Source organism: Chenopodium album, chromosome 15, assembly GCF_948465745.1.
Source record: "Chenopodium album chromosome 15, dcCheAlbu1.1, whole genome shotgun sequence".
NCBI lineage: Eukaryota > Viridiplantae > Streptophyta > Magnoliopsida > Caryophyllales > Amaranthaceae > Chenopodium > Chenopodium album.
The window spans coordinates 38,482,885-38,506,405 of NC_137848.1; the positions used below are offsets into that span (position 1 = coordinate 38,482,885).

The window sequence follows — 23,521 nt, forward strand, 5'->3', positions numbered from 1 at the left end:
AAGTAGTGGAGCAAATTGAAGGAGAGAGAATATGAAATTAATATTGTTGGGTTCACTTGGTAAGTGAAATTAATTAAATATTTTAAAAACTTTTCAAATAACGAAATAGCGTAAGTATTTTAAAACGACCAAAAAGAAAAGTAGAGCAAATATTTAAAAACAGAGAAAGTAATTAAGATAACGTTTATCGTTACCCTTTCCCTTAATTATTTAAATCCTTTCCGTTTTATTTACAATGTTTATACCAAACACCCCTTTAATGTTTTCAAGAACCAAAATCAAACACCGCATCTGATTCTGAATGGAACTTTAAAAATTGCTTTATTCATTATTCAAGTGTTGCACTCGCTATTAATAGCAGCCCCCTCATTTTCTCTCTCCTAAAAGATCTTCAATTTCATCTTCATTTTCCTATTCGTTTTCCATACTCGTGAAGAAATCAACAATGGCGGGCAGAAAAATGCTTATTGGCGGAGACGAAAACCAGTCTAATGTCGAAGACGAAGCTCATTACGATTTCGATTTGTTCGTTATCGGTGCCGGAAGTGGAGGTGTTCGTGCTGCTCGATTTTCTGCAAATTTCGGTGCTAAGGTTACATATTAATTTCATTTCAGATTGATTATCATAAATGATTGAATTTTTATTGGATTTTCATTTTTTTTTTTGTGATTAATTTTCTGGTAATTTTGGTGTTAAGGTTATAATTTACTGCTCATGTTAATTTTATTTCAGATTGATTTTCGTAAAGGATTGAATTATTATTAGATTTTGATTTTTTTTTTATTTTGATTTTTTATTTTTATTGTTGTTATTATAATTGAGTATTTGTTGATTTATTGAATGATTGATGTTTTAAGGTTGGAATTTGCGAGCTTCCATTTCATCCAATTAGTTCGGAGGTTATTGGAGGAGTTGGTGGAACGTAAGTTTTTATTTAACCTTTTTGATGTAATTTCATTTACAAATATGTGATATCTGATATGATTTAGATTATTGTTGCTTTTTGTTTAGCTTTTGATTTGGTGCAACTGTGATCTTGTTTGTTGAAATTGTAATACTTTTGGTGTTTCGATTTGGAAGTGCTTGTTTGATTACTATCATTTTTGTTTGTATTGTGGTATTTGTAGTGAAAGGATGGATTTGATAGAAGTTAGTAACTTGAGTATTGAAAATATGTTACACATTACGAATCAAAATGATTTTAATTGTTTTTTTTTGTAATGGAAAGACTGATGGATTGTTGCTTGGATAGCAAGTTTACTTGCTATTTCCGTTCGCTTTGGTGTATAATTTGGCGTAGTTTGAGATTTTGAGTGCAAGGCTATGAATATTAGGATGGTAACTTTAGTGAGTTGCCCCTAGGCCCGTAAGCCTCTTTCCAATGAAATCCTTTTCAACTTTCTCTTGTTCTAGGTTGTTATCAACAAGAATGATATGTCACGAACTTGGGTATTATTTTGTCGAAAATTCAAAAGTTGTATTTTTATTGCAGATTTGTGTCTCAATTTGCCTTGCTGACTTGCTGAGTATCTTTGTCTCTTACCCTATGCATATTCATTAGGAGACATATTATCTTGGTAGGCCTTATTTTTATTATGATTTAGAGTATTCAAATGCTTGACCCCTTAAATACTATTATTATTATTTTATTTATTTGTTACTTGTACCCTTGCCTGTTTGGGGCTATATCATACAGAGTATTTATTTTGATAGACCTTATACACATGTTAGAGTTAACTAGATTACTGAGATGGATACTAGATCATTTGATTATTGCTGAAGTTGGCTTGTTGCCATTGTTAATATTGTTGTTATTGCAATTGTTTTCTTTCTGAATCTAATTAGGGGTTTTATTTCTTGTATCTTTTGTTGTCTTCAGATGTGTAATTCGTGGTTGTGTTCCCAAAAAAATATTGGTGTATGGAGGTGCTTTTGGAGGTGAACTTGAGGTGAGTTTCTCTCAACCAGTATCGCTAATTAGTTTGTAATTTTGGAAATTGCTGATACATGTACAGTATATGGTGGTTTTTTAAGGGGTTTTAAAAATATATTTAGATGTTTATTTAGATTTTTTGTGCATTTAAAATTTTTATGTATCAGATTCACCAACAATTATTTTTTTGTTGCAACTTGCAAGAGATGGTACATATAAGGCTACACATGCCCCCTTGAATATTGTGATATTCTTTAGTGCATATATTTAGTGGCATATTCTCCACCTCAAGGTTTTTTCACCCCTTAATTTTTTTTTTTCTGGATTTAAATGATTTAACATCTTGCAGATTCTTTTTGTTAGTGTCCATAGTATCTTGTGGCCAATGACGCCTTACTTTAGAAATTGGAATTGTATAGCCTTGCAAGCTTTTGTATATATATATTGATATGTTCATTGTTGTAATTTTGGTATGTAGGATGCAAAAAGCTTTGGTTGGGAGTTGAATGAGAAGATCGACTTCAACTGGAAAAAATTGTTGCAGAAGAAGGTGAGTAGGTTTTGAAGTCTTTGTTGACTGAACTTGGTTGGCAACACTATATGCCACATTCAATTCTTGCTATTGATGAAGAGATGTTTTATTTTTTTATTAAATAAAATAAAAATTCCACCATCATGAATTTTGCAAAACCAGAGATTACAATCTAGAATCTCCTTAAAAATATTAATTATTTAGTAGAACTTTAGCAAATTATGCTGTACAAGGTCACAAAATTGTCTTAGATACATGGTGTTAAGCTTTAAATAACCAGCTATTTACCAAACATTTTTATACAATCAGCTAATAAAATAAGTTAGTCAAATCAGTTAATACAATCAGCTAGTCAAAATCAGCTAACACAATCAGCTTTCAGCTTTTCACCAAACAGGGCCAATGAGATCCGGTGACGAGACTAATAAATAGACATATTTTTTTTATTTTTTATTTTTTTTTGTATGCCCATTTTAAAAGCATTCTTCATGGGATATTAATGGATTTTACATGGACTTCACAATGTATGGCTGCAGTTTACATAGAATAGGTTGTGTTTAATACTTTAATATGAAAAACACAATCCTTTTTTCTTTTTTGGTAAATTAAAAACACGACTCTTTTATTAAGGTCTGAGGCATAATTGGTTTGATTTTCTTCGACGTTTTTTATTTTGAAAAAATTGGCTATGATTTGTCCAGGCCTTAGGTTTCTGTTTGGTTGTTAATCCTCTCCGATGCCTTAGAATCTTACATGCATTTGCATACATATAATATATTCTTTGCTTCTTATTTAAGTTGCACTCTTTTGTACAATGTAGACAGATGAGATTATCAGGCTCAATAACATTTACAAACGACTGCTGTCTAATGCTGGGGTGAAACTATACGAAGGTGAGGGCAGGATAGTTGGTCCTAATGAAGTCCAAGTGACACAAATAGATGGCACAAAGTTGTCATACTCGGCAAAACATATATTGATTGCAACTGGTAGCCGGGCGCAACGTCCTAATATTCCTGGGCAGGTTCTCCACTTTCTTTTGTTGTTTTAAATTTTGTATCTTTGTTAGGATCTACCATTGATTTGCTTGTGATATATTTTTATCTTATCTTTTTAACCAGTTTGTCTCTATCTTTTCAATTGTTGAATGTTCAGTAGTTGGGGATGAACTAGCTATATTAGTTGCATGAACACAAAATATACTGATTATTTATTGTTGATTAACTTGTTACTTTGTTAGTGCTAACTAATATTAGCTAAATACGGCCTAAGTGGCAAGTTCTGTTCTTTTCATTGTATGACCTGTATGCATTCATGCTGTACAGCTATTTACGGAGGAGGAAGATTAAGGATGGTAATAATATGGGGATAATAGGAGTAACAAAATATTTTCATTTTGATTAATTTGTGCTGAAGATACTTTCTTATCTATCATAATTTGGAGTTAAGAAACATATAACTGATATGATTCTTAGTGTGGAAGTATGATATTCAAGTGCTCTTTGGTCCTCTTTAATGTTAAATAAAAGCTATGTAAGATTTAGCAAGGTTTTTGTGTCACAAAGCAAATCCTAGTTATATATTGTGGGTTTTTTGCTCTCAAAGACTCAAACCAAGTATGACCAACCCAACTTCATTTCATCAACAGTTGGTAATTTTATGACTTTCACTAGGATGCAAAAATTATGTAGTTATGGTAACTATTAACTTCCACTGGGAGCCCATGCACCTAGATGGAAGGGCTGCTAGCTTCACTTTAAGCTAGCTTATTATTTCCATGGCCTATAAAACTTGATTTTAGAACTTCAAGAGTTCAGCCTCTCAAATTGGTAAGGAACTGTGATGAATGGGATTGTTGCACTCCACTCGCCGCCAATGCGGAAGGATGTCGACCTTAATGGCTGGTTCTTCGCTACATTTGATCCTTGTCATAAATTTTTATCTTGAGGTGTGGTTGATTATTATGAGGTGAAGGAATACTAGAGGTTACATCTTTCAAAACTACATGTGTAAAATAAAAGAAAATGAAAAAGAAATTGATTGACTAATAGAACGTAAAAATGTAAAATTACGCAGAGGGACTGGAAATTTGAAGAGTAGAAGGAGATGAATTGATTGAAAGGGAATGATTTAGTACTAACATTTTTGGCAAATTCCATTCAATATTTTTGGCGAAGACATTTTTTAAGTATGTGATTAACCTTTCATATGCTTATCAATTTTACCACATGAAAACTACTTGTAAATTTTTTACTTATGACAATGTACAGTAAAAGTATTATCCAACTCATTTATTTTTCGGGTTTATCTTTTTTCTTTTGTCTGGAATTACTTAATGTCCCTCCCTTTTAGTGCTACAAATCTGCCTTTGGATTGGTGCTCAAAATATTAAATTATATATTACTAGTTTTGGAATTGTACATTGGTGATATTTTCCTTTTTAAACTGTCTTGAAATATAGTTTCCAAAAGGTAACTTTGTTAACTTTTTGATAATACGGAATTAATGATATTGATGATTAAAGAAGTGCATTGAAATATGTGAAATTGCAAATGGGTACATCAAAAGACAACAGAGGGAGTAGTTGATAATACGGAATTAATGATATTGATGATTAAAGAAGTGCATTGAAATATGTGAAATTGCAAATGGGTACATCAAAAGACAACAGAGGGAGTAGTTCAAGTAAGGATAAAAGGTTATTTATCATGAATCATGATAGTCCAAACTTGAATGAAAATTATCATGGTAGTCTTAACTTGAATAAATATTGTTGGTTTTTTTTTTTGTTTTTTTTTGTTTTTTTTTTGGTTAATCTGCTAATTTTGAAAGCTATATAATCTGCTGTTTACATGATTTATTTTGATCTCCTAGGAATTGGCAATAACTTCTGACGAGGCTTTAAGTTTGGAGGAATTCCCCAAGCACGTTGTTATACTCGGAGGAGGGTAAGTAAATTTGCTTAATAATCTAGTGTTTGATAGAAGGTGCTGTGATCTCTTCTTGTTTCTTGATGGTTTATTTTCTTGTATGTGTATTACATTGTCGTAATATAGTTTTATGTTCTGAATATTTGCTATAGGTACATATCTGTTGAATTTGCATCTATATGGCGTGGGATGGGTGCCAATGTAGATCTTTGCTTCAGAAAGGAACTTCCCTTGAGGTACTTGAAATTTAAATTGAAAAGATTACTTCGCTTCAGGTTTTATACTTGAGGATGACATGTCTGGTGGTAACGCTAAACAATTCCCTCTTTGAAGAGATATTACTGAGTCTTACCAATGTAAAAAGGAGACAATTTTGTATGAAAGCCTATATGTTACATGGACTCGGATAGAAAGATCGGATACTTGGTACATCGAAACTCAATTTTTTAGGAAACGGGGACTTTTTCCAAGAGAAATAGTATATATATAATTTTTTTTTTTTTTTCCTGTTTTTTAATTATATTTTGCTTAAAAACCAGAAGATAAAAAAATAATTAGTCCTTTAAAATTTTTGAAAATTAATTAGCTTTTTTTTTTTTTTTTTTTTTTTTTTTTTTTTTTAAAGAAAAAAAAAAATACAGATTAGTTGTTTAATTTTTAGTAAAAGTAATAAGAGGGGTAAAGAAATTTGCACACCTGCTTAACCACTTGATAATATTCACAAAGAGACAATGTTTTTTGATCTTCTCAATTTTTTACTTTTACTTGCTAACACATGCTACGAATTGGCTTTTGATAGATTGGGGTGGCACTTGGTAGAGAGGAATGTGTGTTCGATCCCCCAGCAACAATTGGGAGGGGATTGAAACCTAACCACTCGAGCCCCAAATCTAGATTAGCCAAAAGGGTACACATTTGGAAACACAAAAAAAAAAAAAAAAAATTACTACCACATGCTTTACCTCTCTCTTTGCCCACCCACTCAAAATAGGTTTTTTTTTTTGGTCAGGCATTCTCTTCAATCACTTTTTGACCATCGACTATGAATCAAACACCTTTTTGCAGTCGCTTCACAAGGGCTTACAAAATCCCCAATATATTACATTTGTTTTTCATTAATAAACTAGTATGTAGCCGGCGAGATGCACAGATTAATTTTTGTTTTTGTTTTTTGTTTTTTTTTTTAAATTTAAGAATTGTATTATTGTGTATTTGGATTGTTCTTAGATTTTTGTAAAATTAATACATGCTAAATATAAATTGCATTTTATTAGTAAAATAAAATACTACGTAAATTTACCTTTGATTGCTCCCTTAAATTCAATGTCACTATTGTTCTTGAAGTTTATATAGATAAATGATAGATTTAGGGTGAAAGAGAGGAATAGCGGAGGGAGGGAAGATAGAGAAAGAGTAACAAAATGAGAGAAAGGGAAGATAATCTATTGAATTTTTGTGTAATTGAAAAATAATACGAAGTATAATGAAATTAGAGGAACCAAGTGACCCAAATGAAAATTGATCATTGTATTTTTGAAGTGATTGGATACTTTTGGAGCAATGAAGAGATACTTTTTTTTTTATTTTTTTATTTTTAATATTTACACTTAAGTTGAAAAAAAAAAAATATTAGAAAAGCCAGAATAGGATAAGTGTCCTTTAAACTTCCGGTTTTAAAATAGTAGTATAGATATGCCAATTTGTAGATCTAGGGTTTCAATAATTAAAGATTTGAAGTAGCTGTATCCAAGGGTAATTGGTCTGATGTGGATTCCTTACCGGTCGTGTCCTGTCCACATAGGTATGCTCAGAAGTTTTCCGAGTCCATGTTAGCGCACAATGGAGGGTTGCTTGTCGGAAATTGAATGCTTAGAAATGATGGGAAGGACAAACAAGATTTGCTAGAAACACCCGTTACCAAATCTATAATATAATTAAAACTCAAAGGGACAACATCATATCGACATGTGTCGCCTTCTCTCATCATAAATTGGCGCCACATAAGTAATGACATGGAAACCCTCATAAAACCTTTCATATTAGCTATATTGTATTGTGTCTATTCAATTACTCTAATAATAAATATCTTACTACTTAGCAATAATTGACAATAAGCATTAATAAAATTTATTCTACAAGAAAAACTCTTCATATATTTAATTTAATCTTTAAATTTAAACGACTATCTATTAATGTGTAAACAACTTGGTCATTTAATGATAAAACTGTAGTTATAGAGTACGAGATATAATATTAGTAGTATGGATATCAAAATAACAAAGATGTGATTCATTCTATTGATGCAAAGTTAAGAAGTTAATTTTTTTTAAATTCACTTATTAATATCGTTGAAAATTAACCCGTTTAAATTTAAGTTTGATCAAATTCACATGATCATAAATTTATAATGATTCGGAGCATCGCCCGAGCCAATAGCTAGTTAAAGTATATTTTTACATTCCAATCTTATGAATTTTTTTGTTCTTGTTTTTGTTTTTGTTTTTTGTGTTTTTTTGTTTATTTTATTTTATTTATTTATTTTTTTTAATAAAACAGATGATGTGATTGATGTCACTAGAGCAAAGATTTTCCCAGGGATTGTCACACTGTTGCTGGCAATCTCTCTCCTTTTGCCCTTAGTGCTTTGGTGTCTGTGGACTGTTGTTGATGCTTGCTTTTAAAAAAAAGGGAAAGGAGATCAACTTTTGGTACAAAAAGAGAGATGTTAGGGCTTCTCGTCTGAAATTTATTTTGTAGGGAACTAGGGAAAGTCATAAAGAGGGAAAATGATTCATGGGGAAAGAGGGAAGTAAGGGGACAAAGGTAACTGTAACAGTGGCGGATCCAAAATACATGTATGGCGGGGTCAATTTTTAATAGCAAGAATGTTCATATTAAATTAACTATAATACTGAACAATCTTATTTTACTCTAATATTTAGTAACCACTCATAAAAAAGTGGTGTCTTCAAAAAAAAAAAAACCTCATAAAAAGTGGTCCTTTCAAGGCATCTGCAGATTGGGGTTATGTCAAAAGATTAAAAACTCTTATTTTGCTGTTTCTTTTAGACTTATTTTACAATATAAACTTTCTTGAATTTGGTAGTCTTCTGTTTTAATGGAATTGCAGAGGCTTTGATGATGAAATGAGGGCTGCTGTTGCTAGAAACCTGGAAGGTAGGGGAGTTCAAGTGCATCCAAGGACAACTCTGACAGAGGTTGTTATGCTTTTAAGTAGTTTATAGTTCTATGTTCATTTTTCTTTCAGAATGTAACTTATCACAACACATCTTCTCAACTAATTATGTGATATATGATAAATATGTCTAGCCTCTGACAAAGAAGCTCCAATATTTTCTTAATCTTATTAATATAATTTTTTGGGCTGTGCAGCTGGTGAAAACTGATAGAGGTGTAATGGCTCGTACTGATCATGGTGAAGAAATTGAAGCTGATGTTGTGCTCTTTGCTACTGGTAAGTTTTTTGTACCCTTTTACAGATGTGATTGAAACATATTTAAATCCAAAGCTTAAACTGAATTGCCTGAATATTAATGAAATTCTTGTTGTGATTGTAGCAAATGTCTAGGCCAACTACCGTAATTAGACCTTAGTAATTATGTTACTGTTTCATATTTCCTCTGTTTTTTTTTTTTTTTTTTTTTTTAAATTTTTTTAATAAATTAGTTGCCATGTTTCTTTTGCCTCGCTTGCAATTTATATCTCTAACCATTAATATATTTGATTATCAATAAGCAAAAAACTACAAAATAATTCGTTTATACTCCAATTTTCACATGCATAGTTTCTAATGTTGTATAGTGTTAGTAGGCGGTTCTTTCTATGATTATATTTCTTTTGATATTCAAATATTGCAACATTTACTGTTTTTGTCAGTTTCCACACATTTTTCTTTAGCCTTATTATGATTATACATTAGGAAAAATATAGTCAAGTGGGTCTTGTAAGATTCATCTCGATATATATTCTCACAAAGAATTTACCATTATGTAGTTAAAGATATTAAAAGTTTAGATTGAGCTTTGGGATGTATAGTTACCCGTCATGTTGCAATATTTAAGTAACAGAGGAACTATATTGCCAGGAGCTAAATTTGACGCGGTATCATTATTTCATGTTCTCTTGCAATATAGTGCTTTATTTACTGCCCATGTCTAGATTACTTGAAACTTTATCTAATTTTCTGTGAACCAATAGTTTTAATATTGAACCAAACCCTACATAACTTTTGTTGAATTGCTGTATCTGTCTCATAGATTAATACTTAAAGAATGCGAGCATCTTCATGTTATTGGTGCTAGAGACTTTCCCTTTGCTATCACTTTTTGGTGATGATCATGATGAGTGATGTGTTGGTTGTAAGTGTGGCAGAAGGAATGAAGGGTTGGTGGTGGTTCATCCATGGTTACGTTAAAGTGGTTGTAGGTTTTAGGGGTAAAATTTTGAGTCCAAGTTAGTGGTAGGTTGAGGTTAGTGAGGGGTTGTGGTTGGTGAGGGGTGGCTGGTATGGAACTAGAAAAAAGTGAAGCAATATGGAGTGAAGTCCAAGTATTAGATGACAATGCCTAATGCTCTTGGAATTAATACCCAGTATAACATGCATGTTATACTGCATTGGGATTTTTCTCTTTGGCTATGTTCTCTCAACTTTCAAAAAAGGGATCAAGTAAAGAAACAATAAGTCGAGTTTAGCATAAACGAGTTACGATTAGTGAAATTAATTAAAATTGTCAAAATTCAGCTTAGTCTCTTTAAACTCAAGGATTATTTTAGAAAAATTAATTTGCTACCATAGTGAGATGTGCTCACATGGCTTCCTTCATTGTGAGATGGCTTGGTTTTTGCTGTGCATAGGTTGTATTCGGCTATCCAGCGTACTGTTATGAATTTGTACAAGTCTGTTTTGTGGGCTTTTGAAGGGCAAAGGAGATGTTGTGGTCAAATGCTATTATGGCAAATTTGATGCTTCTGAGGCCTTAGCCTTGAGACATGCCGTTTACAATGCAAGGGAAGTTGGGTTGTGGGTTGTGACAATATAGTAATATTGTTAAAGATAGTCAGAGAGTTTGAGCTAGGAAATATGAGAGTTTAGTTTTTGCCTTTTTGGTACTGCCAGTGTGGTCATCCTAAATCTAGCCTTAACCTGTTTCATGTAGTTTCTCGTTTGCAAGGAGGGTCGGAAATAGAGTAGCTCATGCATCAGCTATGGGTAGCATCAATAATGGGGTTGAAAGGTGTGGACTGAGGAGGTTCTGCAGGAATTTTAATGTCTTGTAGTATCTGGTTTTTTTTTTTCACTTTGAACAAAGTTTAAATGGCGTTTTCTCATCAGTAATATTTAAGTTAGGTTGAACAGAAATAAATTGAAAGGAAACCGGTCTCTTTGTTTCTCGTTTTGTTGGTTGTTATTAGATAACGGTCATGAAATTCATGGTATGCTTCAGTTTTTTTTTTAAGGATGAGGACTTTATTTTGTTTTCACACAAGTGCATGATACTTCTGTAAAGACCTATATCTTTTGATCATATCAATGCTGCTAGATAGGTTCCGTGTCACCATTCTGACCAGGTAATGATGACATACATTCATTGTATTGTGTTTTGTCGCACAGGCCGTTCTCCAAACACAAAAAGGCTGAATCTGGAAGCTGTAGGTGTAGAGCTTGACCAAACAGGAGCTGTTAAGGTATTTCTTTGCTTATACTTGCCTCTGACCTTAACAAGCTCTATATATGCTAACTTATTGTTTACTGATCGTGTTATGAAATAACAAGGGTGGTTTGAACTGTTGGCCTTAACAAAAAATGTCTTGCTGTTCCACTTTTGTACAATTCAGCTAGAATTACAGTGTGGATCTTGTCTTCTAATAATATTAACAAGAATTACAGTATGGGTCTTGTCTTCTGATAATATATATGTTGCTGGTGCTCCTGCTGCTAAAAACTTGTAGTGCTACTTCTATTAAGACCTTTGTCACATCAAGGAGAGTATGCCTCATACGGGGAAGAATTTGTACCTAAATTATTTTTAGTATTATATTAGAAAGACTCCAAATGGGTGTCGCCTGTGTATGAAATGTTTAATGGCAGTATATCATGCCCATGGAAAAAAATCGCGGTCGCGGTCGTGTTTGCGGTAACGGACGCGTTGTCGCGGAAGTGGCGTGTAACGGTCAAATAGAACAGATCGCGGATTTCGCGATGTGATTTTTTTCAAAAACTTCACATAAGTCATTTTTTGAGCTGTTTAAATTCTTTTATTTTAATTTATAGAATATTATTGACAAAACTACTTTAATACAGCCCAATATATGAGATATGGAATTTATAAATTATTTTAACATTATTTGAGCTTTAATTTTTGCTACACTCAAATAAAATAAGAGCTAGATTGAGCATAGTATAGTACTCCAAACAGATTTTAATGAAAAAAAAAAAACCTAACCCTTCAAACCACAAATAAAATAAAAAGCAAAAGAAAATGAAAGAAAGAATTGAGAGAAGGTCACGTGATAACAAAAGTTAAAAGGTTAGTTTAGTTAAAAGAGGATACAAGCAAGGAAGCCAGCTGCCAGCCGCATCAGGGAGGAGAGAGAAAATAAGACCTGCAAATAGCCATCACCGGGAACGAAATTTGGCCGGAGTGTAAATTGCTTTCAACTCACCTGATTCCCACGACTTAAAGCCCCAATATCTTTCTTCCTTTTATAGCTAGTTTAGTTGATAATTTACAGATCTAGGGTTTTATTTTTGAACCTATGTTGAATATGTTATTCCACCCCCCCTCCCCCAAAACCTATCTTCTTCTTTTGGCTTTCTATTCTTCGCAAACAGTGAAGATTGATTTTTGCAAGGATTCAATATTTAGGGGAAGGGTATGTTAGTCATAGCCTATTAGTAGTAGCTTGGGGAATAAGTTAGAGTTTGTTATGAGAGTTTTTCTATAAATAGGCCTCATTAGGAGAAATAATCATCATGTTGAATATTGTTGAGGTTATGTTATTGGGAGAGAGTGAGCCTCTCAAAAACTTATATTAGGAGAGCATCCACCTCTCGGAAGTGGAATTATCATTCAATTAGTTGTAATTTTCATCTTAATGCTATAATCATCTTCTTCATCTTAATTTCTGCCCTGGTGGATTAAGCTACTGAAATTTTGTTTTCAAAAAAAAAAAAAAAAAGAAAAAAGAGAATGGAGGTTGTCGGAGCTCCCGATTTGGTCACAATCACTTGAGCAATAATTCTCCGAAAGGATGGAGGAATCTACGAAGAGAATTGTTGATAACCTTCAAAGAAATATGGAGAAATATATTGATGATGTTTTTTCTCCGATTTTCTCTTCCATTAAATTGGAGTTGAAGGAAATGGAAGACAAGCTTGACGAAGAAGAAAACCAGGCAGATTTAATGGAGGAGGAGGAAGTGCCAGAGGACATCCACGCCGGCGAGGAGTTGCAGCCAGCCACCATTTCCATAGGCGAGGAAATTCCCAAATGTGAGCAAAACTTTTGCTCTGTCATTAGCAGCTTCTCCGGTGGCGCGATGGTGGAGAAATTTGGTGGAGAATCTCGTGAAGGTGCTGGTGGAAGCCGCGGTGAGTTTGCAGGTGGATTTACCGAAGGAGGTCAAGGTGATTGCACTAGCGAAACTGGTGGTGTGCCTTTTGCGAGTGGTGTTAACGGTGATTTTGAGAGTAGTAGGTTGAGATATAAGACAGGTGGTTTTGTTGGTGGGTTGTATGGTGTAATATTTGAGAGAGGTGGCGCTGGATGCTGTGGCTCGGGTGGTGGTCCAGGGGGTTGTGTCGAAAATTGTAGTGGTGGTGGGATGTTTGGCTTTCGGACGAAGAAGAGCTCAAATCAGGGGCCGAGAATCATGGTGAGTGGATTTAGATCAGATAATTCCGGCGACGGCAAATTCGGTGGCGGTGGTAACATCGAGCATGCTGGTGGTAGTGATTTTTCGTGTGACTTGCTGCAGAAAACACTAGAAGAGGGTGAGTATGGTAGAAGCTTTACCGACTTGGGAAAGAAGATAATCTTAGAAGATGCTAGTAAGGGCAATATAGTAAATGAACAAAAGGTTGACAAGGGTAGTAACAATAAGATGACAGCTCTACTGCTGGAGTCACGCTCAGCTCAAAAAGAAGGGAGTCAGCAGGCAAATCCAATTAAAATTGGTACGGGATGTTAAAGGCAAGGCCCACTTCTCAGCCCCAAAATATCAGCCTCCTTTATCCTAACTTTCTTTTTATGACCCAACACAACACCCTTTCTCATAATTCATCTATTAGCCCTAACCTTCTCACCCATTCTTCTAGCCCACATTATTCCAACTCCTACACTAAACACTCCGCCCAGCCCATGTCTATGGTCCATCCTGTAGGCCACAAACCAATCTATTACTCCAACTCTTCCATCCTATTCCTGACACTCTTCCATGACAAATCCTAGAATTCTTTTACCATAGCTCAGCCATTGAAGATTAAACAAAACCTCACTGCTGGGGAGCCTTATAGCAAGCTAAGCAAGTGTGACAGAGATTATCTTCGTTGCTGCCAGTGCCGAGAATCAAGTGCCAACTACTATCCACCTTGAGGACAAGGTGAAAGTTTGAGCGGCGGGTAATGCAAGGAATCAATATTTAGGGGAAGGGTATGTTAGTCATAGCCTATTAGTAGTAGCTTGGGGAATAAGTTAGAGTTTGTTATGAGAGTTTTTCTATAAATAGGCCTCATTAGGAGAAATAATCATCATGTTAAATATTGTTGAGGTTATGTTATTGGGAGAGAGTGAGCCTCTTGAAAGCTCATATTAGGAGAGCATCCACCTCTCGAAAGTGGAATTATCATTCAATTAGTTGTAATTTTCATCTTAATGCTATAATCATCTTCTTCATCTTAATTTTTGCCATTACTAGTGCTGTAACCAAGCTAATCTCTAGCAATTTTCTACATTTAACGGCCGTTGCAATTATAAAACGGTTATATAACACCATTCTACTGTTACGTAACGGCCGTTGTGGCGAGTTGGGTGTGATTTTCAATGCGCCGTTATATAACGGCTTTTTGCGGAATGGTAAGTTCCAAACCCGTTACAAAGCGGCTGTTATAGAACGGAACGACCAAGTTTTAATTCCATGATCATGCCCTCAAGCTGTCATGAAGCAATTTATATGCAAATTAAGAAACATCAAGTATCACTTAGATGCTAAATTTAATTTAGGCTATACACAAGTCTCATAAAAAAAATATGAACGTGAAACTTTTACTAGGGGAAGATAATACCCTAAGCTGTTTATGTGGCCTCAACCATGATGATAGCAGGCAAAACCAATCATGCTATTAACATTTTTTTAGATGTTCCAATTGATTTATATAAATGATTGTGTTGCTGGCAAGGGTGACATATTTGTCCATGAATTTTCAATAACATTCATATTTTTGATAATGTTTCTCATTTTTTAGGTTGACGAGTATTCTAGAACAAGTGTACCGACCATATGGGCAATTGGCGATGTTACCAATCGGATGAACCTTACTCCTGTGGCTTTGATGGAAGGAACTTGTTTTGCTGTATGGTTCTTCATTTTATTTATCAGTAGTATATGCTTTCAATTGGCTGTAATTCTCTCTGAGTAATTGAAAATTGTATTCTCCAAATTCAAGTATTGATTAGCTGTTTCCTGGTTTCAGAAAACGGTTTTTGGGGGCCAAAATATCAAACCGGACTACAATTATATAGCATGCGCTGTGTTCAGGTATCCTAATTTTCAATTCTGCGTGCTGTAGAATTTTGTGTACTTCAGTGGGGCAACTTGTGTCTTCAATAATACTTTCATGCTAACTATGTTGTCAATTTTTTCATATATTACTCCAAGGTATATGTTCCTTTTATTTCTGCAGCAACCTTTCCATGCCTATTCGTTAAGCAACTTTTATAATTTGACTTTTTGTATAGAACATATGGAATTCTTCTATTGCATATTTTACTTCATTGTATAGCTCATAGAAGAGCAACTAATGTTTCAAACATAACTTACAAATCACGAATATACCATTGTTTCCATTATCACACCTAATATCTTTATATCTCAATGCCCCCCCAAAAACAATTATATCAATATTGATGTTACTCGTAAGGTGACATGATTAGAGTTACGTAATGTGACATGATAGTAGCTGGGAAAAATATAAAAAAAATATTTATTCAACTTAATTCTCTACATTGTCTTTGGCTATCTGTTAACATTTACATTTGACCTAACCTATGGGGCTATGTTGGTACAAAAATGACTTGTATTCATATAATTGGGCAGGAAAGGGCATAAATTTGTAAGAGCAAATAGCAGTCAATGTTGTATGGTAAATAATTTGTGGATGCTCTGATTAGTCTAGTATAGCTTTCAAACTTATAATAGTGTTAGAATCATATTTAGTGAGGAGCTTTTGATGAAGGCATATTCTTTTGAATCTCTTTTCACCTAGAGGCATCGAATCATCAAGATATGCACACATGAAAAATCGCACAACAGTAATATTTTTTTTCCACTTTACATGACCCTCCAGTGTTCACAGTTAAATTTAGAACGCATGAATTTTTTGCTTACAGAAATTTTTAAATAGTGATTCTCTTTACGTATTAGAATATGGGTGCATATATATGGTATTTATCTCTTGTACAACTAATCTATATCATTTGCAAAATGGCTCTCATAGAATATTTTCTTAGTAGCCTTATCTATTTAAAGCTAAGGTCCTTAGGTCGCTGAGAAGGTTAAAGCTTTCATGAGTTTGGCTAGAGTTTAGATTTATACTAAAGATAATCTTCTATTAAAAGAAGTGATTTTGCCCCATTTTATACCTTTTTCTATGGAATTCTGAGTCAAGCTACCCCTTTTTCTTGCTTTAAGCTGGTTGCACATGCTTGGAATCCTTTGTTTTGGAATGTGGGTGTAAGGATAGGTTTTATCAGCCTCTGCTATGGCATGTGGATGATATATCATACATGTGAGAATTGGTAGAATTAGTGAAAGAATCTCCTTTAAGGTCATCATGCTTAGGCATTCTATGTGTTTTGTGGCTAAATGAACTGATAAAGTATTTTAGGTAGATGTACTGGCTTTGGTTACTTTTGAGATAGTCTTTTTAAAACAATTATGGAGCTACTCAATTAGAAAATCTGCTTTTGCTTCTTTACAGAAGGGAAGGAAGAGACTCATGAATGAGATGATTGTATTTGGGGAAGAAAATACTTCCATGATTTTCTACATGCTCGTTCTTATACTGTTCATGATTGTGATTGAGTATGCCTCCTTTATTTTCCTTTGATAAGTGCATAGTCTGATTACTCATTTGGGTTGTTATGCAGCATACCTCCTCTAGCTGTGGTGGGTCTTAGTGAAGAACAAGCTATAGAGCAAGCCAATGGTGATATTTTGGTCTTCACATCATCATTCAACCCAATGAAAAATACTATTTCTCAGTACGTCTCTTTTCATTCTCTCACTGGCCTAAGGCTTTTAATTTAATGTCTGACCATTATATCTAAAGTTGTTTGATCCTGCTCTTCTCATGCTTTCGTACAATGGTATTCAATTGTTTGAAATTATAATTTAGGTGGCATCCATGTCTTGTTATACAGTGAGTGTTTTTCTTTCCTACACCAGTTGAAAATGGAAAAAGATGAAATGTTGTTTTGCATCTTGTAACGAACCACTAGCAATAACAGCTACTATTAATCAGCTAGGAAAGGAAGAAATAAATTTGAGGGAAGAAAGGTGGGATTTTTCATTCATTCAAGCAAGTTTCTTACAGGGGCAGCTTGAGGCTGCTACTCTCCTAAGGGTGACTTGAGGCCACGAGTCTCTAGGATTTCCTTGCACAGTAATCAGCTACCTAGCCCTACCCCTCTCTTCCCTTTTTATATGTACACTCAGCCAATGGCTGTCAAAAAAGGATCCCACCTAACCATTTGTCTGATATGCACCATTTGGCTGCATAGGACAGCTGCCCTGCTCCTTGTGCTGCTCCACTACCCTTGTCCTTCAAGGCTCCCTTTGCTCGTCTGGTATATGTGATTAGCCCACGTGGTGGCTGATCATTGGCTGGTGCACTTGTGATCGTTGCACATCTGTTTGTTTAGCCTGATAATTTTCTAACTTGTACTATTACCTCTTCAGCCTGGTATGTAAGAATCTGATAAACACGTGCTAAAATATAAGAACAAATATTAAAGTATGTGTAGAAGCAAAGAAGTCCTAAGATCTTGAATTATAATCAAGCATTGAAAGGATAAGGGATCCGTTTAAACACTTTCCATTTTTATGCATTTCCTCTACTATTAGTTTAAGCATGGACACTGATTAATGAGGGTACCTTTTTCTTTTTTAACTGGACAACCTTTTGTTGCCATGATATTCATGTCAATGTATATAACCCCCATCAAAAGGTGAATTTGCAAGTTGGAAATAACTTTTGGATTAAGTTTTACAAAATCGACAGGTTGATTAGTTTAGTTATTCTATTTTGTTGCATGCACTCTGTTTCATGGATGGCATTATAATATTATATATTAGCTGATGTTCTTTCATTTATGTTGCAATAAATGTACTCGCTCCATTCCTGTTTGGTCTTGAATGAATTTTTCTGAAGCACTTGACCATAGCTTGGCCATAAATGGCATAACTTTTTACCAATGCCGGCAATGTATGATGAATAATATAATGTTTTGTGAATTTATTAAATCAGTTCAATACTAATGTATTATTTATTTCAAGATACTAATTTTTCATAAGCTTGTGAATGCATACTTAATATTAAAAATTTAAAACTGTAAAATAGCTACCAGGAAGAGCTAAAAGAAAAGGAAGGAGTACCTATGTGACTGTTACAGCTTTGTGATATACTCCGTTCTTTTTTTTATTGCACCAATTAATTGCATCATTTCTTTATTTGGTATGCTTTATTTGCTTTTTACTTTTGTTCACACACCAAATTCCCTAACTACCCTTACAAAAATATTTGTTAACATCCATTTTTAACCCCACCTTTTCACTCTCTCATTAGTTTGTATCACATGGGCAATTTTGGCATTCCCCTACTGTTTACACTTTTTCTTAAAATCTTGTGCGGATTTTTAAAAAATGGAGGAAGTATGTGTTAATATAAATTGTCTAATCTTTCTATATTCCATGATTACAGGCGACAAGAAAAGACTATTATGAAACTTGTTGTTGATGCTGAGACAGATAAAGTGCTTGGAGCATCAATGTGTGGCCCAGATGCACCTGAAATAATGCAGGTACATATATTCTGTATGCTGTGTACTCAAACTTGTGTGCAGTTTTGTTCACCAAGTCCCCTTTTGCATAAGTTCTCCATTTTATTTGGTGTAATATACGTAGTACATTAATTAGCCCATCATAAAAGCCCCCACTAAATTCTCCTAACTTATTTGGTGTGTTTATGCTGTTTTTGTGCTGCAATTTATGCATTTTATCCATCCCATATACGGGTCTTCTCCACTATTTTTACTTGGGACTTTGGGAGGGACTATCCTGACAAAAAAAAAAAAAAAAAAAAAAAAACAAAAAACCGTAACAAAAGAATCATTATCATTCAACTAGTAGGATTAGTGAAGTATGATTATTTTTTTATTTTATGTTTTTAAAGTAAGAGAGGAGAATATTTATATCTCAGTGTTATGCAACAATGCTTTGGAGCAGAAACTCAGAAACCTGTTACCTTTAGATCAATCTGTGACAGACAGCCTGAGTTTAATTTCTTGATGAGGGTTACTTTGACTGTTTTAATGGCTTTTTTTTTCCCTCTCTCTCTCTCTCTCTCCCTCTCCCTCACTCTTTTTCATTTTAAATTTTTTATTTGTGTAGGAGAGGTTAATGTCAGGCTGTATCGTTTACTGAGTATGCTAAATGAAACAATCATGCCATGACTACTGAACAAGAAATGATAATAATACCATCATGTAGAATGCTATCTTACTTATGAGGTGGAATTTTATAGACAAAATCATTCCATTATAACTTTAGCTATGGAATGTGTGGATGCATGCCATACGAGGAGAAGCTTTGAATCATGCCTGTGGCATTGTGACTATATTTTGAGCTTTAAATGGTCATAAATTGTACTAGAAAGTTGGAATGATTCAATTTTTAAGTCATGGGTTTTTACTTCTATTTTGTCATGCGTGATGGTGTGTGTTTGCTAATGTGTGTAATGTTCAAAAAAAAGGGAAAAGAATCTGTCCGTGTACCATCTCTGTTTTTCTGACTTATATGCAGTGTTTTCCTGTAACTATTTGGTATGATTGTCACTTCAGTACTCATAAAAGTAATATTATTCTCATGAATATATTGCTGATCTGTTCACATATTTTTGTACAGGGAATTGCTATAGCACTGAAATGTGGAGCAACAAAGGCACAATTTGATAATACGGTAAGACTTCATTCTCTTCTATCTAGTGTCAGAGTTGACTGCTGAAAGTAATCTGTGTATTTCATGCACAGTTGCATGTTGATGTCCTGCTAACTTCTGAATGCTGTAGCCAACTTCTGGAATATAGAAAATGCCCTTTGTCCTAGTCACTCAAGTGCTGTGTGCAATTCATACTTCTCCTTTTCTTAGCTAATTGTTCGGTATTCAACAGTCCATCTCAAACTATGGCTCTGTTTTCTAGGATACTTCAATATTTAACTTCAGTGGAGGCAGGAACCATGGATCCAAACATTTAATTGGAAAATAAACAATCCCCAATGAAAAGCAGAAAACTGACACTGCACATATTCCTTTTTGGGAATTTTTTTTTAACTGACAAATTCCTATTTTGGGTAAATTTATGTGGTAAATGACAACTTTACCCTCGTTTTTTCTTCCCTCTCCACCTAATAGTAGATCCTTTTCTTCTCTCTAACCCTCCCTCCCTCTCCTATCTTCCCCCATAACGGCTACCACCATGCAACATCCAACTTTATCTCTTAGTCTCTCCTCTCACATCCAGCACCATCCCTCATCAACGACATTCTCTAGCCATTTCTCGATCTATCTCACTCCTCTTCTCATACCTCCCTTGCTGCCGACCACTCCCATAATCGCCGATGACTTCTGGGTTTTTTCTTCCATTTTTATACCTTGTAGAACTTCTGTTATTATGGATTAAAACCCCATTGCATTGTTGTTGGATTAAATTGATGAATTGATTTAAAGAAGGTGGTGGCGGTGGAGTAGATGAAAGGTGGGGGGGGAGGGAGGGAGGTTGGTATGACTTAGTAGATGAAGTGCCAAAGAGAGGGGTAGCCCAGGTAGGTGGGTGAAGGATGTGGAGGATTTACGATTGCGGATAGGAAATTCTTTGGGGTTTTTTCATATATTCTTGGAGTCTCTCCCCTATATATCCTGTGTTTTTTGTTAGTGAATCTCATTTGGAAGTTAAAAAAGCTTTTGTGTGGACAGCTTTGAGAAGGCTTAATACAACTAGTAGCTCCAGAAGCGGGGGCTTTATATTTGCTTGCTTTGCCTGGCTAATAATGAGTCTTGTTCATATCTTTCTTCACAGTGATATGGTTTGCTATCTTTGGGAAAGACTCTGCAGTTGGGTCTTTGGTCAAACCTTTGAGTATACAGGAGTGGTTGCAGAACCTTTGAGTATACAGGAGTGGTTGCAGATTCGCTATGATGGCTATTTTTTGTTTTTTTGGTTGGAGTGGATTGGCTGCAGTTTTAGTGGTTTTGCTGTCCCACTTAATCTATTATGGATGAAAAAAAAAAAAAAAATTCTTCTTCATGGGCTACGGCAGCTGGGGCTTTCAAATTACTCTACTGGAGGTGTATAGTAATTGGGCTGACAGTTTTACTATTGTTTTGTTCAGTTTTGATGTTATATTTTTTTATTAAATTTTTTTCTTGAAAGATGTGCTTCAGTTCCAGGTGTGAATCCTCTGGGCTATGAATCCTTCTGTCCTATCCCGAATATCCTGTTAAATTATGTCAATGTTTTGTTTTCAGGTGGGAATACATCCTTCTGCAGCAGAAGAATTTGTGACAATGAGGGAAGCTTCACGGCGTGTCCCTGGTGCTGGCAAGCCCAAGACTAATCTTTGAAGGTGATATTTGTTATACACAAGCTGTATATTATATACAGAGACGCCCTGTAGGTCAAGCTTTGCAAACCCTTTTTGGCTTGTTAATTTTTATCCAATCTAGGGATTTACCGATGGTGCTTGGACAATTTGGCATCTTGGGAAATTTGCAATTGCACGGGATTGCTACCTGAGTTCATAGTAGTCATAGATAATTGAACTTCTATGGATAAAACTGCCCAATAAACAAGGGGGCTTGTATATACCATAATGTATTTTTTGTTAAACTAACATTTTATTGTATGAAGTTTCCGTATTTACTGTTTATAGTATTGTCTTTACGCTTCTTAAATTAATAAACTACCATGTTTGCATGCTTGTAGAGAACTAGCACAAAAATAAAAATATGCATCTGTTGTGAAATATGAAGACTTTTCCCTTTTTATCGAACCTTTCGTTGTGTTTTAACTAAAATGTTTTTGAGTTGGCAGTAGTGTTGAGAATGGAAGTCCTAACCTCATCAAAAGCATAGTGTTTGGGTTTTGGAGGTGATGTATGTCAACTACCAAGGATCTGGTATTCTTTGTTATTGGATTTGGTATGTTGCTCTTTGGGATGAGGGGAGAAGGTATGTGTGGAAGGAGGGTTTTTCGGTTGGTTGGTGGTCGGTGTTTGAGGTTAATTTTGATAAATTCTCAATTTAGGTTAGCGATAAGATCGTTGCTTGATGTAAAATCACTTTTAATGACTCGTTTGTGAGCAAGGTAATTTTTTCACATTATCTTGCTTCTTTTACGCCCTATTATCCTTGGTGGTCTCCTTCGATCTCCTAGTATGTACTTTAACCTCTTTATTTTTTGTTCTTCTGGTTTTTGGTACTAGGGAAATAATCCATGGAGTTTGTTTGTGATCAAAACAAAGGAAAAATTGCATATGAAACAAAACTTGCCCCAGTTTTCCAACATGAGAAACATTTTCTCAACATGGCGAAATGGTAAATAATGACAAACTTGCAGATATATTATTGCATTTTTGTGGCCGACTCACACTCATCTTTTTTGTAAATGTCCACACTATTTTCATCTATTCACAATTTCATACTCTTCACTATTCATTTTCTCTTCCCTTTAACTGATTCATGATTTCTTGCTACGGTGGTAACGCGCAGCAAACCGCCACCCAAATCTTTGCACACAAATCCCAAACTTGCAACGGCGGCCGCTACTGCTGGTCTTCCTCGTCGTTTGCTCGTGGCTCCCATGCTCCGTCTCTCTGCTACCGTTGGTTACGTTTTAAACCACCAATGATGCTGCACCTCCGCCTCCTCTTCTGGCCACACCTCTGCTTGTCTCCCTTCTGTTAATGTCAACTATCAAGGTATGAGGGTTGATGATGTTGATCATAGGCCCAACCTCAAGTTATACTAGTTGTCGTTGTTATTGCTATTGATGGTTAAGGTAATTAAGTAGCTCTTTTGAATTACTTTCTAGAGGTGTACCATTTTGTTTTCATAGGCATGCTTAATTGCTTTTTCTTATTTTAAAGGTTGTATTTGACTATTTTATAGTCTCCAAAATATGAGGGAGCCCCATTGATTTTTTGATAAACTATTTTTGTTTATCTAGTGGGTAAAATCATGATATCATAGGCAATCAAGTAGTGGTTATATTGCAAAACCTTACTCATGAACAGTGTAAAAACATGTTCACTTATTAGTTTTGCACTAAAATTGCTATATCAAGTAGTGTTTTTATTGCAAAACCTTACTCATGAACCGTAAAAAAAACTTGTTCACTTACAATATTGTCACTAGATAAACAATTGTTGTTTATCATGAAGATCAACCTGTATTTTCCCCCAATATATTTGTATACATAATCATTATATTGAGATTAAAAAATACTTCAAAATGAATTCAAACACTGCTATTTTATTTCTGAGAATTTATGATTACAATTTTCTATGTTTTACCCAAAAGAAAACTTATGAGTGGAAATTTATGATCAACAT

At 34.4% G+C, this 23,521-nt stretch overlaps 1 protein-coding gene across 1 annotated transcript; it reads left to right on the forward strand.

Annotated features, from left to right (window-relative positions):
* Window positions 1-333: 333 nt before the first annotated feature.
* Window positions 334-21,836, forward strand: LOC145583132 (glutathione reductase, chloroplastic-like). Its single transcript, XM_081640286.1, has 16 exons — window positions 334-592; window positions 859-923; window positions 1,881-1,950; window positions 2,413-2,484; window positions 3,287-3,490; window positions 5,341-5,414; window positions 5,549-5,632; window positions 8,527-8,614; window positions 8,790-8,871; window positions 11,029-11,102; window positions 14,881-14,988; window positions 15,109-15,173; window positions 16,784-16,897; window positions 18,616-18,715; window positions 19,818-19,871; window positions 21,438-21,836. Exons 1-16 carry the CDS (start codon window positions 446-448, stop codon window positions 21,531-21,533), a joined length of 1,497 nt encoding a protein of 498 aa, XP_081496412.1. The 5' UTR covers window positions 334-445; the 3' UTR covers window positions 21,534-21,836.
* Window positions 21,837-23,521: the final 1,685 nt, after the last annotated feature.

What these genes read in the sequence shown, in the direction of transcription:
- LOC145583132 (XM_081640286.1), top strand. Translation starts at nt 446, where the DNA reads ATGGCGGGCAGAAAAATGCTTATTGGCGGAGACGAAAACCAGTCTAAT. An exon ending in GTCCTAATATTCCTGGGCAG is followed by an intron (nt 3,491 to 5,340) that starts GTTCTCCACTTT and finishes TTGATCTCCTAG; the next exon opens with GAATTGGCAATAACTTCTGA. An exon ending in GTTGTTATACTCGGAGGAGG is followed by an intron (nt 5,415 to 5,548) that starts GTAAGTAAATTT and finishes TATTTGCTATAG; the next exon opens with GTACATATCTGTTGAATTTG.